This window comes from Gopherus evgoodei, chromosome 1 (assembly GCF_007399415.2).
Source record: "Gopherus evgoodei ecotype Sinaloan lineage chromosome 1, rGopEvg1_v1.p, whole genome shotgun sequence".
Taxonomy (NCBI): Eukaryota; Metazoa; Chordata; order Testudines; family Testudinidae; genus Gopherus; species Gopherus evgoodei.
The window spans coordinates 171,426,428-171,441,844 of NC_044322.1; the positions used below are offsets into that span (position 1 = coordinate 171,426,428).

A 15,417-nucleotide genomic window follows, 5' to 3' on the forward strand; every position below is an offset into this window, starting at 1 on the left:
ACATCCTCCACTATGCAACATGCTCCTGTTGCAGTAATTTAGGACCCTGTCCTCCACCTACTTAAATCAGGGCAGCAGAAGTGGGTCTCTACTGCTGATAGTCACACTCCAGCAGAGCAAATCAATATTTTTACTTTCTCTGCCTAGTTCTGCTCTTACTGAAATGAATGGTAAAGCTCCTTCTGACTTTAATGGGAGCAAGGTCAGTCCCTGGACTAAAAAATTGAGTTTCAATTAAGCACTTCTAATATCCATTACTCAGGCTCTGCCTGCCTAAATGGGCAATGTGATTATTTCCTTTATTCTGTTTCTCTCTAATTTTATTACAGTAGATAATTAATGACCTATTTGTGGTGTAGACTGAAGTGTATGTGCATTTAACCTTTTAATATTAATTGTGATTAAATAAAACCTGGAACCTCAACAAATTGGTGTCTGTGTTCAGTCCAAATTCAAACCAGGTGTAAGAATCTGTAGTTCCATGGTTGTATCTATATGAGTCTCTCTTTTGCAGTCCTTCAGCAGTTGCACTACCACAAATGGAAGCACATTGGTAGTGCTAGTGCAGACAGCTGACAGCATTTTTACCACCCTGCCATGTAAATTTACACAGAGGAGGAGGTGTACATGACATGGTAGGTTTTAAAAAACAAAACAAGAAAACCAGTCCCATGTCTGCCATTACCATATAACAGAGGTGGGCAACCTGCAGCCCATCAGGGAATCTACTGGTGGGCCACCAGACGTTTTGCTTACATTTGCTTGGCTGCCCGCAGCTCCCAGTGGCAGCGGTTTGCCATTCCTGGCCAATGGGAGCTGCGGGAAGTGGCAGCCAGAATGTCCCACCATTGCCATACAGGGAGGAGGTGCTGCAATGGTGAGAGACTTTTAAAAAAGAAAAAGGCTATACAAATCCCATGATTACAATGGAGTAGCTGCCACTTACAGTCGGTCTGAATTTAGCCCAAGGGACTAATTTACCTTATATTGCCCTCATTAGAAAAGTACTGAGGCCTCAGATCAGGAAAGAATCCCTATTCAGGACAGCACTCTTTGGGATTTAAGGACATGGATAAAGTTAAGCACATGCTCAAGTGCTTTCCAGACTGAGGGTATGGCTACACTTGCACTTCAAAGCGCTGAGTTTCGAGTGTGGTCGCAGCGCCAGCGCTGGGAAAGAGCTCTCCCAGCGCTGCACATACTCCACATCCTCTGCGAGTGTAGCTTGCAGTGCTGGGAGCCACGCTTCCAGTGCTGTGGCACTGTTTACACTGAGGCTTTACAGCGCTGTATCTTGCAGCACTCAGGGGGGTGTTTTTTTCACTCCCCTGAGCGCGAAAGTTGCAGTGCTGTAAAGTGCCAGTGTAGCCATGGCCTCAGTAACTTTAAAACTGACAGTACAGTAATCAGTCAGAAGTTACCAAGATTCTGTGGTTTGTACACTTAACAATTAAGCATAGCGCTATTCTTTCACATAAGAGTATCTTGTATGTTAGCTGGTAACTTTTGCCACTTTTGGAGAAGTTTCATTATTGTTGATGATTTAAATTGATTTGTTTCATTTGTGGTGTTTGATCAAATAATTGATAATTTACATTCTTTGAATGAGAAGTGTGTGTACAGAACAGTTCTCTGGGATTCTCTCAAAAAGGTAATCATGCCCATTTTAAGTCTCTCTAATGCTACCAAAAATTAACTAGCTTGCTCACTCACTCCCCCTAAATGAGCACTGCAAGATTTTTAAACCTCTCCTTATGGGCTAGGTGACCCAGCACCAGTAAAACCAGGAGGCGGTGATTGCTGTAGCCATGTAGATGAACATTGTATGATTCTTCCACTTCCTTTGCTATGTTGATTATTATAAGGAAGCAAGGCTCTGAAGCATATGGGGCCTGACCTTACTGGCATGAGAAGCCCCACTGAAAACTAATGCAGAAATGTTCACAAGGGCTTAATTTGTAGTTGAAAAGGGACAAAAGTCTCCAAATTAAACCCTCAATTGCACTTATGGAAACCTATTTTCTTCCAATTAAGCCCTCAATGGAGCTGCATCTGTTTAACTAAGGAATTAATTTGGCTTGTTAAATCTTTATTATTGGGGTTAATGACCTACAAGATGGAAAGACCCTAAGCAGACTCTGAGCCCAGGTTGGGTTTATGACAGTTAGAAAAACATCTTGATATGTAAATGTAACAAAATTGCACTGGAAATCAGTGAGCTGCAGTAAACATGGAACCCGGCAATAACAGTTTTACTGCGATACTTTTTCAGAGGAGAACCTGAACTTTGAGTTCTGGCTTTTACTTAGGAGGAACCAGGGGTTTGTTTCTTTAAAAACAACAACAAAACCACTGCTAGTGAAAAACTTTTCTCTTTCTTCAGTATATGGATATTCGTTCTTCATTTGCTAACCTTTGATTTTATTTCTTTTTACAGTTTGATTATTCTGTCATTCTCAGAAACTCACACATTAAAAGACTGGGAGGAGTGGGGGCAGAAGTGGTTGTATCCTTCTAACTAGGAGTGCCCCTGGCACAAAGGTGTTCTACACTGCCCTGCTTGCAGCCCCTAATACAGAGAATGAATTGGAGACAGGGTTAGTGGGGGAAGAGTCAAAGTGCACTGTGCTTCAGTTGTTCTTAGCTAGCAGATGGTGCCTTAAGGACCATTGCCAACGGGCCCAGCTCAAAGCAGCCACCAGGCTGCTCTAGCTTACACCTAGGGCTGGAGATTAGACCCGGAATCAAGGACCTATAATCAACTTCCACACAGCCTCGCTCTCTGCTTGTCCCAGCATACAACTCAGAATCTGTCCCTAGATATTTCTTAGTATTTATTGTTAAAATATAAAAAGATAATCTATACTGTTGGAAATTTGAAATTCTTTATTAAAAAACAGAGGGAGAAAGCCTACGTAGCCAAACTGCAAAATACAGATATACACTGACACCTGGGGATGTACTCTTCAAGCCTGTTGGAATTCTGGTGGAGTTCGGATTACAGAGTCAGATCAAACCTCAAGTGAAGTCCTATTGTGACTGATTCAATGCAAAAAGCTGCTAAAAATGCATCTTCTTTAAAGCTGTGCTATATAGTTTTTTACTATTGAGACTGCATTGTTATTTTTATTCTGCAGAAGATTGTCTTGCACAGTGTGACAATGACTGCAAAGCTTACTGCTGTGATGGGACTACCCCCTACTGCTGCTCGTATTATGCCTATATTGGGAATGTCCTTTCGTAAGTATTGTCACTTTCTTGAGAAAATTGATGCCCCGGATTTATGGCTTGCTGTAAAGTTAGATGACTGAAAACTGTTTGGCAATAAACATTTCAAGATTGTTTCCTGCTAATAACATCATAAATATTTCCAGAATAAAAACCTTTAATGGTCCCATGAAATCCAAGTGTTGTATACTTTTAAAGTATGTATTCATGTCAATAGATTTGGCTAGATCATCATCTTGTGTAAATTAACATAAATTCTTTGTGATCATTGGAGCTACACTGATTTATTCAAGCTGAGAACAGGCCAGAACAAAGGCATTAGATAAGTGGGCTAGATTATTGTAAATTTGACCTTCCTGTTTTTTGGGGGTTTTTTGAGCATATGTCATTTGTACTTTTGAAAAATTGTGTTTTGTCTTTAGTTAGAATTCATTGTAAACATTTCAGATTAGGGTCTGCTGGTCCTTTCACGTTCTAGTGTGTGTTGCACATTGTAAGGCCTTGCACATTGTGGTATGTGTAAAAACAATGGCTGCTGATGGAGGGGAAACAAGGATATTCCCATACCAAAAGAAATGCAAGAGTTAAATTCTCCATTCAACATGCATGTATAGAAACAGATCCCAATCCTGTAATTAAATCCACTAATCTTTGTCTCAAAGTGCGGCCCTGTTTGAAATCAGTAAGGTTTCATGTAGGTGTACAAATCTGCACTAACAAGTCTAATTGTAGGTTCAGTGTCTAAACGTAGTGATAGCCAGTAAGTGTTCCACATGTGCGTCAGAACAAAGCAAACGTTAAAACATACCATGGTATTCTGTGATAAATTGTACTGCAAATTGTGTTTGGCAATTGCATCAATAGTTTCTATTCAACTTTCAGAATGCAAACTGAGAATTATTTGTTACATATTCTTGATCAAAACCAAAGTAGCAAAGTCATGCCTTTAAAATAGTGTTTCCCAAACTTGGGACCCCGCTTGTGCAGGGAAAGCCCCTGGCAGGCCGGGCCGGTTTGTTTTCCTGCCGCATCCGCAGGTTCGGCCGATCCCGGCTCCCATCGGCTCCAGGCCAATGGGAGCTGCTGGAAGCAGCAGCCAGTACGTCCCTCGGCCCGTGCCGCTTCCAGCAGCTCCCGTTGGCCTGGAGCAGCAAACCACAGCCGATGGGAGCTGTGATCGGCTGAACCTACGGGTGCAGCAGGTAAACAAAGCAGCCCGGCCCGCCAGGGGCTTTCCCTCCACAAGCAGCATCCCAAGTTTGGAAAACACTGCTTTAAAAAATAAAAAGAGATTTCTTCTGTTTTGGTCCTGGAACATTAGGAGTATATCAGTGTTTCATTTAGCATACTTCTTCATGCTTTGAAGGAGCAGACATATTGATAATATCTTATTTTATACAAGGCCTTTGGACCAAATTAGAAACTTTTTAGACAAAAGTAAATAACCTAACAATAGAGTGTCAGAATCTAGCATTCCTCTGGAAATAGGAGAGCACGTATTCAAGATTTCCTGGTATTGTCTGAGAATTAAAATAGGTTCTTGCTTCCACTCAGGGGATAAAATGTTCCAATTTAATTTTCTTTTCTATGTAATGAAAACTCATTGTAAGGATGTTTCCTCATTTGTTAACAGAGAGAGGAGAGGGTGGTTGTTTCTGAGATCCCTATCCCAGCATGTATGTCTTGCATAGAGTGGTGGGAATGTTAGCAAGGACTATCATACCTCAGAGACAACCTTGTCGTTGAGTGGGCCCAAAAAACAATTTAATTTACTGCCCCACAAACCTAACCAATTCTGTCCTTCCTGATAACAGTGCTCAGCACAGGGATTTGGGGAGGGTCAACACAATGATTCCTTAGCATCCTGCAAGATTAAACTGACCCATTTTATATAAAGGGCAGGGATAGGAGGAAGTCTTCAGGTCACAGTGCCGTCAGCTGCAGGAGAATGGAGACGCCCTGCTTTTCTTCTCATTTCCAACATACGTAATACACAGTTTTGCAGCGGACAGTTATCTCAGACCTGGCAGTTGCTGGGCCGGTGGAGGGTTTTGTGTGCGTTTGGATGAATTTTACTGCTTGATAGAACATTGCAAACACTAATCGTCACTGCATTTCTATGAAGGAGGCATGTACATTACTCCAATTTTTACAAATGCTAAGATACCGGTGCTGATGAGACGAGTATAAATGCCAACAGAGAAGGAGAGTTTAAGCTAGAAAGATTAAGTGACTTGACTGAGCCCAGACAGGGAACTAGTTAGTGTCGCACCCAGGGTTATAATGATTAAGTTTCTACAGTTCATTACACCAGTCAGTCTCTTAATTTATTGTGCTGCCCCTCTTTGTAGCCAGAGGCCATGCTAAGTGCTTAACAGTGGAGCTGTCTCAGTTGCAAGGTACTGTCTGGGGGAGATTGCATTAGTAAATTCTATGCCATCACTAGCAGCTTAAGTAACACCCAGCCTCAGATGCACCCACAGCTCTCAGTGGGTCTGGCATCTTCCCAGAGCTGGATGAATAATGGGGCAAAATATGGAATAACTTAGTTACAAAATGATGTGAAATAAGCCAAATAATTTTTTGATGACTGTCATTTGACCAGACCTAGGTCCTCCAAAAAACGGAGGGATTTGAGGGTGTGAGTTTGTGTCCCCATAGACCAGTCATGGGTAATGAATTCCTTGGGTATTGAGGAAAGTCACTGGCAAAGGTTCAACACTAGTGATCAGTTTATATTCTCAGGGATATTTTCACAAAAAGAAAGAGGGGGAAATGTCTTCTTAAAAAGTAGACAAGAAAATGAAAGCTGAGATTGTCACCAATGTTCAAGGCTTCAGAATTAGTGAGAAGGGGCACTGCAGGCTTTACAAACCTAAAAGCCAACTCAGCATTGCTGTCCGTCCAGGCTCCTTTGTTTGTAGGGGCAGTTTAAGGGATGCATTTTGTTGTGAAGTTTATGAAGTCCTTTTGGTAAACATTTTCAGACTGATTATTTTGAGTCCTACTTGGACTGAAAAATACAACCTGTCACTCCAGTGACACCAAAAACCAAATGGAAGGCAGGGCAAATAAAAACCTTAGAACTCTGTGATTTCATTAAAGATAGCTGAGATTTGCAAAAGGGGAGGCTGAACAAACCCAAAAGAAATGCTGAGAAAGTAGCAGTCTGATGACAGGTGAACTTCAGGGGAAAATACTTTTGTTACAATCTGGGAACTGTGGTTTGTGGCAGGAAGGAAGGAAGAGGGACAGAAAGAATGGAAGGAAAAAAGGGAGATGTGTTCAATATAAAATTTTTATGCATACTCCAAGCTGCAGAACTGGAAAAAAGAACAATATGTAGTGGCAGAAAGTATGGCATATGCAGTAAGATACGTGATATCAAGCAAAGGGTACTTCTGACTGGAAACAGTATGTAAATGAGGAAGGTGCCTGACTGAATTCAAGGAGGGTCATGATGAACAGGGATTTTGTTCATTTCAGATATCAGTGACCTGGAATAAGAAATGTTCATTAAGTTGATTCATGGTTCTGTGTGGACAGTTGATATGAAGGAAAAGTGTAGGAACATTCAGAATGTCTTGGATAAACTAGCAGTTTGGGCAGAGACTGGGCTTATGTACTTCACAGTAAGTATAAAATAATGAAATTCAGGATTCATGATAAATTCTAAAATGCTAAGCAACAGTTGTCTAAGACAGTGGTTCCCAAACTTGTTCTGCCGCTTGTGCAGGGTAAGCCCCCTGGTGGGCCCGGCCAGTTAGTTTACCTGCTACGTCCGCAGGTTTGGCCGATCACGGCTCCCAGTGACCATGGTTCACCTTTCCAGGCCGATGGGGGCTGCTGGAAGCTGTGGCCAGTACGTCTCTCGGCTGCGCCACTTCCAGCAGCTCCCATTGGCCAGGAGCAGTGAACCGGAGCCAGTGGGAGCCGTGATTGGCCGAACCTGTGGACGCGGCAGGTAAACAAACCGGCCTGGCCTGTTAGGGGCTTTCCCTGTGCAAGCAGCGGAACAAGCTTGGGAACCACTGGTCTAAGAGATACACTTGCATCTGTTTTGTAAAAATTTTTACAATCTACTTGAAATACACTGATTAAAAGAGGTTTAATTTTAATATTCAGGTAGTTCACATGTCTAAAAGCACATTTGATTATAAAATGTCAAATTACAGTTTTGTGCTTGTGCCATTTCAGAAGCATAAGGGCCACTTTATTGCAAGCTCAAAAAACTTTCCATCTGAGTTTAATTCTGGTTTCCAGTAGGAGGATTTCCCTGTGGGAGTGGATGTGGTGGGTTTTGAATCATGAAGTGAAGGGGGTAGAGTCTGAAGACCCTTGTGTGGAGTGTTGGGAGTTAGTATAAGGATGCCAGAAATACGTGGGAAAGGTCAATTCAATGGACTAGAAGTAGTTTTATGTGCTATCATGACAGAGAGAATGAGTATCAAATTCAGCCTTCCACTCCTCAGGCCTCGATCATCTGAAAGCCCTTCAGATATATATTGGATGCTACTCTAATGCAAATAATCTTTCTCAAACCATGTGACCTGCAAAAGCTGCATTCTTGAGAGACAGCAGGCTATTTCCATCTGTTCCTATTAATTTAGAGACCTATTGAGGGCCAAGACTAAATATTCTTCCTAAATTTCCTTTTCTTTTCTTTTTTTTCTTCTTCCATACCATCAGGTGCATAAGTCAGTTTTCACCATTAGTTTTGGACTTGTTGGTCTGTTCTGGCTTCTGAGTGTCATGTTGATGGATTTAGTTCCTTTTTCTGTTCTATGTAACTTTTCTCTAGATCACCCTATCTTTCACTTTGCAGAGGGTGTCCATATTATCACTTGATGTGGAAGTAGTGTTAAGTGTCATTCTTAAAGTGTGCCCTAAATATGAGCATAGTCTTTGTCTTGTCATATGATGCTTTAAGTTGGTGTGTTCTACTTAGAATTTCTGATACTATAGTGAACTTTTTCCAGTGGACTCTGAAAATTATCCACAGGCATGTATTTTGGAGTACATTGATCATCTGATCAATGGCTGTTACATGTTTCCATGACTCTGCTCCATGAACAAGGACCAACATGATGCTGGTGTTAAAAATTTGTATTTTTGTATCAGTGCTGATCATTCTACTTTTCATAAATTTTAGAAGATTTGGAAAAGTGCTTGCTATTTTTATATTCATTGCTTGGCATCTCGCCTGGTGTCACCATCATGGCACACCTCACTCCTTAGATACATGAAGTGACTTACTTATTCTTGTGTTTCTCCATGTATTTTCATGGTTGATTTTTGGAACATTGATAGTCATATATTTTGTCTTTCCCTTGTCGATAAACAAACCGACTTGTTTTGCTATTTCTACCAAAACCAGGGTCTTTTCTTCCATTAAGTGAGGCGTTGAACTGAGCAAGACATTGTCATCAGCAGAAACAAAGTCATGCAGTTGTACCTTATCATTTGTCCATAAAATACCTCAGTTGCCTTCTGTAGTTACTTTCCTCATGATGCCGTCAAAGACCAGTGCAAACAGCCGTGGGGCATAATACACCCTTGTCTTACTCTAGTTGTCTCTGCAGACCTTTATGTGATGTTATCACCATCTCTGTGCAGTTAGCATTCTCATATATGCCTTTGATTATTTTTGTTAGTATTCCATAGTGAGCCATAATGTTCCAGAGGCTGTCTCTGTGTACACTAACAGAAGCCTTAATAGCCTTAAAGCCTAAATGTTTCTCCTAAATTGCAATATACTAGATCAGTGGTTCAGGAGCTAAATTAGCAGTCAACATTACCCCAGAAGAGCCACAGTAGTGTGAATTCATTGTTTCATTTACTATTTTTATATATACATATATATATTATTCTCACAGCAAAATGACTGCCCCCAAGTATTATTTTATCAACTACAATTAGTTAATAATATAGTGAAAGCATCCTGATCGGTGGTTAATAACTTAGATTGGTTGTTAATCACACCGGTTTTTAATGTCATGTGCTGCAAAGAGCAGCAGAAGACACATTAAAAAGCCGCTTGTGAGCCTCAGTCTGAGTGTCACTGTGCTAGATTAGGCTGTGTAGTCCTAATCTAAAAGGAACTGCAGTGAAACTATCTAATAATATCACTCATATCTTTGAGCCATTTAATATCAAGCATATTGTGACTGACCAGAAATAGAAAGATTCTTGTTAACAATGTGGCTCCTACCCTATACTTTGTACTAATTCCTAAGACTCATTAACATAAGATGAAATTCTGAAAGAGGGCTACACAATCATCTTTTATCTCTCATTTGCTGCTTCTTGTGACTGCTTATGTATACCATGCGAAATACCTAATTCAAATGGACAGTAGGAGAATAAAATCACAGTCAAAAATGAAAATGTGTGGCTTTCATTCGCTACAGTTTTATAACAACAATAAAACCATGTGTTTCTGACACAAAAAGCAGTATTTCACATCCTTACACTTTTTTTTTGGAGACATCATCTTATTGACTAAAATTTAATCTTTGACAATGCATATTTCCAGGAATAAAATGTCAGCTTTGCAATAATGTTTTCAAAATTGCTATATGGCAGGTGTACTGTTAATGCTGTTGCACTTAACTACAATATGTTTCAAGTAACATATTGGATATTGACTTCTGTGGAAAGAGAATGGGGTCTTTGGCAATTAACATCTGTATCTGGCAGCCACAGAGTTTCATTATCTTCCAATATAGTTTATTTCATGTTAACAATATCAGAGGAACAAAAAAAATTTTTTATTCATAAAAAATGTCAGTTAGCCATATAAATCATGTGAGCTTTTATCAATGGTCTTTGTTTTAGATTATTTTGGTTTAGCAATTTGTAAAATAGTTTTAATTTGTTTTTGCTAGACTGCTTCTTTCTGTCAGGGAGGTTATTCTATCTTTTTTCTGCCTCTTTTCTACCTCCTACAGAGGCCCAGAATCTGCTCTATAAAGTAAACATGGGACTTTGGTGGTAGGGTTGCCAGTTTTGGTTTGACATAATCCTAGAGGGTTCTTCATATGATATAATCTTTAGTTCCTGGAGACTCCAAGACAATCGTGGAAGGTTGGCAACCCTAACTGGGGCACCTATGTATAGGGCCCTACCAAATTCCCAGCCATGAAAAACACATCATGGGCCGTGAAATCTGGTCTTTTGTGTGTTTTCACCCTATACTATACAGATTTTACGGGGGAGACAGTGTTTCTCAAATTGGGGGTCCTGACCCAAAAGGGAGTTGTGGAGGGTCACAAAGTTATTTTAGGGGGGTCGTGGAATTGCTACACTTACTTCTGTGCTGCCTTCAGAGCTGGGCAGCCAGAGAGTGGCTGCTGTTGGCCGGGTACTCAGCTCTGAAGGCAGCACCTCACTAGCAGCAGTGCAGAAGAAAGGGTGACAATACTATACCATGCCATACTTACTTCTAAGCTGCTGCTGGCGGTGACTCTGCCATCAGAGCTGGGATCCCGGCAGGGGTGCTGGAACAGTTTGTATAGTTGGGGTTCCGAGAGCCATTGAACCAAACTGTAAACCCTGTATATGATAGCAACCACTTCAAGACACAGGGTGCTGCAGCACCCCTGCCCCCGCACCACTAGTTCCAGCACCTACGGATCCCAGCCAGCAGCCGCCACTCTCCAGCTGCCCAGCTCTGAAGGCAGCGCTGCCGCCAGCAGCAGCGCATAAGTCAGGTACTTGCAAGTACTGCACCCCCCTCCCCGCGCGCGCACACACATGCAATAACCTTGTGACTCCACACACACACACAACTCCTTTTTGGGTCAGGACCCCTACAATTACAACACTGTGAAATTTCAGATTTAAATAGCTGAAATCATGACATTTATTAATTTTAAAATCCTATGTCCGTGAAATTGACCAAAATGGACTGTGAATTTGGTATGGAAAAATTGTAAGTAAGAGATTATTGTTCTCAGTCTAGGGGTTCTCTTCTGGGTTTGTGTTAGAGGTGACCCCTTAAGATTGTGTTTGATATTCTCGTGTGTCTAGGAAAGTAGCATTCATGTACTCCTATATGTAATTTGAACTCTGCTTCATAGTCAGTAAATGAATGTATCAATTAAATCATCTTATACTCTATAAAACAAAACTAAATTTTGTCCTCTTTGCCTTCCCAAGAACTATTGTCACAACAAATCTACTTATCCTCCCAAATTACTTTAACAACAGTTAATGACAGTTTTATTAAAGAATGAGCCCTTTCTCTTTGTAATGAATATGAGCCACAATATGGCTTTTAAGATGCAACCTACATTGTAGAGGTATACAGGGTCTGTGTTGCAGCAGGAGCCCTAGGAGAAATTCTTGCTGGCTCAGGCAAAAATTCACTTGGGCCCTAAGGCAGGGTACATTACAATGGCAGCAGATACAAGATATACTTCCCTCAGTAATGGACCATGTCCACAGACTGGTTTGGAAGGGTTGTGAGGAAGGAGAAGCAGCTTTGTTTGGAAGCTGGAAATACATTTTTCTATAAGTCTTTCATTATACTTTAAGGTGAAGCAAGGTTTAAATCTAAAGAATCTAGGCCTCAGATGAGGCCTTTCACTTAGACTTCATTTCATTCAGATAATTTGATATACCTTTCAGTTGTTGATATGTCATAATAAGATGTTATTGTTCTTGCCCAGGAATTTGCTACACATACAAAAACACAGGGCACATGCATCAGGAAAACAAATGAGCAGATTTATTACACTGTTACCTAAATAGTCTTTTGCAACAAATGATTAACAGTGACAGCTAACAGCCTACTGGTAACTGCCAGTAGGACAGTCATAGCTGTTGCTGTGTTTATCACCTTATTATTTTTAAATTTAGGCATAAAATTTGGCCTGTTTCAAAGGATTCAAACCCTAGATTGAGAGAGCCAGGTCCTCAGCTGGTATAAATCAATGTTCATGTCAGTGGAGTTTTGCTAATATACACCAGCTGAAGTTCTGGCCCACTATGAGAGGGACCACCAAACTGCTTTCAAAAGCAAGCAAAGGAAATAGTTTGGAATACCCTTCTCTCAAGTGGTCTAGAGACAGCAGAAAGTCTTGCTGGCTTCTGGCCTGTGAAAATGTTTAGGTACTCCCTGACTAAACAGCTATGATAATTGTTTTCAAATCTGAGGGGTGCTTTTCTGCTTAGTAATGACCACATTATCGTGGTTTTGACATTATGTGATCAACCAAAACTGTCCCATTCCTAGGGATGCAAGCACAGTTTTAGTTCCATAAGACTCCATCAGTGACTGAAGTTGCAAGTTTTGCAGGATGCTACTCTCTGAGCTAATTTTGAACTCTTCTGAAACTGAACATCAGTCCTTTCCCTCTGTTACAGCCAGGTTTTTGCCAGTCCTGTCTCTTTCCCCCCCACCCCCATATTTGCTATAATTGCAGTGGTTTTGCTTTTTCTCTCTGGGAAAACCTGCAGATTGTTTTGCCTCAAATCTCTATCTCATCTATCTAATCTATTGGTAAATTTTGAATGCATGCATTCAGGTATCTAAGTGGCCTGGCAGTTTCAAAGATTTCATAGAATATCAGGGTTGGAAGGGACCTCAGGAGGTCATCTAGTCCAACCTCCTGCTCAAAGCAGGACCAATCCCCAGACAGATTTTTTTCTTCCAACCCCAATATTCTATGAAATCTATGAAACTGCCAGCTGCATTGTTTTCCAGAACTCCCTTGACAATAGGTTTAATTCTTTCAGTTTGGCCTCTTAAATTATTAAACTTATAATGTTCAGTCTTCCTGCAATATGACTAATTTTAATTGGCACCTGGGGGTTTTCCCCCCCCAGGATCTGCTGTGGCAGCCTCTGTCACAATTTAAGGTTAACTGCATGCTTGACCCCTCCTTCTGGTCCTCCTCTTAAGGTTTTAGGCTCCCATCAATCACTCCTCTGAGGCAGATACACTCATCTCTCTCCCCACAGATGAGGGCTTGCAGTACCTCTGTGCTTACCTATGATATCTATAGCCAACCAGTCTGCCTAGTCATACAATATCAGGGTTGGAAGGGACCTCAAGACGTCATCTAGTCCAACCCCCTGCTCAAAGCAGAACCAATCCCCAAATAGATTTTTGCCCCAGATCCTTAAATGGCCCCCTCAAGGATTGAACTCACAACTCTGGGTTTAGCAGGCCAATGCTCAAACCACTGAACTGTCTGTGCATTGCTTTGCCCTTGCTTGCCCCCTCCTCCCCCCAAAGGCTATGAACAGTGTGTTGCCTGCAGTTAAAGGTCACCACACAACTCTTTCTACTCAAGCACATTTATTCTTAAGAAAAAAGCATTACAGAGAAAACATATTAAAAACAATAAACAAATGTAAACACACACTAAATGTACAAGGAGTCACCCATCAGTCTTTTGGGGCCCTGGAAAACCCTTCTGCAAGGATTAGGGCCCCCGATGGACAGAAGGTTCTGTCCTGTCTGTCTGCTGGATAACAAAGAAGGCTTTGAGCCAGTATAAACTCAGCCTTTTTATATCAAAAGCTCTTTCTTTATCTGTTAGTCTCTGGACAACCCAGCTTGAACCATTATAGGTAAGTCTCCCCATCTCTCTCTGGATTTGTTTACAACCTAGGTGATTCACCTTAATCACTCCACACTTTTTTTGTTTCCTGGAGCAGCTGTGGTAACCCTCCAGTTGCATACCATCTCTAGCCCACAATAATACATACACTTAATATAATATGGTCTCCAGAGATATTGCAATATCTGTCAGTCTTTTCCTACAGCAGCTCATGCAAATACACATGGGGGCAGGCAAGGTTCCCCCAGTAAAGAGTGTGGTGATAACCATGACTCCTCTGCTCTGACTGCTGCAGAGGTGCACATTCTAGTTGATCAGATGTCAACTGCAGTAGCAACATCTTTGGCCGTGGGAATGTTCAATCAGCAACCTGACACAGACCCGTCGTCCACCATAGACACTGGGCTGGGAACAGCAAAGGTGCTTTCTAAGTGAATACTGTGTTCTATCTGCTCTGCAGCCACTTCACTGTCCCCAAAAGTCTACTGCTGCCTCTAACATCATGGGCCTCGTTCTCTCAACAGCCCTTTGCCCTGGAGCTATGTCCTCCCAGGAGGAGTCACTTCTGAAGGGGTAATTGTAGAATTACTTCTTTCTATTCTGTCCCCAAATGCCTTCCAGTGAGATTTAAGGAGCTCAATCTCTTTAGTTTATTAAAAAGAGGATTGAGAGGTGACTGGATTAGTGTTTAAGTACCTTTGTGGGGAGAAAATACCAGGAACTAAAAAGCTTTTTAATCTGTTGGAGAAATTCATAACAAGAATCAATATCTGGAAGCTGAAGACAGAGAAATTCAAATAAGAAATAAGCAGAAATTTTTAACAGGGAGGCTGATTAACCACTGGAGCTAACTACCAAGGAAAGTTAGCCAAACACAGGGTATTGGTCTCAATGCCGGGGTAACTGGGAGGAGTGTAATGGCATGTGATATGCAGGTCAGACACTAGGCCCTGATCTACACTATGAGTTTAGGTCGAATTTAGCAGTGTTAGATCAATTTAACCCTGCACGACGAAGCCATTTTTGTTGACTTAAAGGGCTCTTAAAATTGATTTCCGTACTCCTTCTCAACAAGGGGATTAGTGCTGAAATCGTCCCTGCTGGGTCAAATTTGGGGTAGTGTGGATGCAATTCCATGGTATTGGCCTCCAGGAGCTATCCCAGAGTGCTCCATTGTGACCACTCTGGACAGCACTCCCAACTCAGATGCACTGGCCAGGTAGACAGGAAATGCCCCGTGAACTTTTGAATTTTATTTCCTGTTTGGCCAGCGTGGTGAGCTGATCAGCACAGGTGACCCGGGTTGCTTCCGGTCTTAAACTATCATAATGAATCTGGGAGCTGGTCACCCCAAACTGCTACAGGCCAGGGTCTGATGAGTTTGGCATTGTCAAGTCAACTGCTGGAGTGGTGGTGATGGATGGTTGCAAGTCAGTTTTATTAGTGTGGTACATCCTTGGGTAGTGATTGTTGATGACCCTAAAATAATAGCAGGCTTTTAGCAACTGGACTTCCCAAGTTGTGCGTACATGTCCACTATTGTCTGCACTTTCTGTGGGCATATGACTTACATCCCTGCTCTTGCAAAAAGTAGAATTTTAGTGACCGTAAATGATCA

General features: G+C 41.5%; 1 protein-coding gene across 1 annotated transcript in view; it reads left to right on the plus strand.

Moving 5' to 3' along the window:
- The window catches only part of CYYR1 (cysteine and tyrosine rich 1), a 94,929-nt gene that overhangs the window by 798 nt on the left and 78,714 nt on the right, over positions 1 to 15,417 (plus strand). Inside the window, exon 2 of the mRNA XM_030579611.1 lies at positions 3,138 to 3,240. Within this exon, the coding sequence (XP_030435471.1) occupies positions 3,138 to 3,240 (103 nt within the window). The remainder of the gene's footprint in view (positions 1 to 3,137; positions 3,241 to 15,417) is intronic.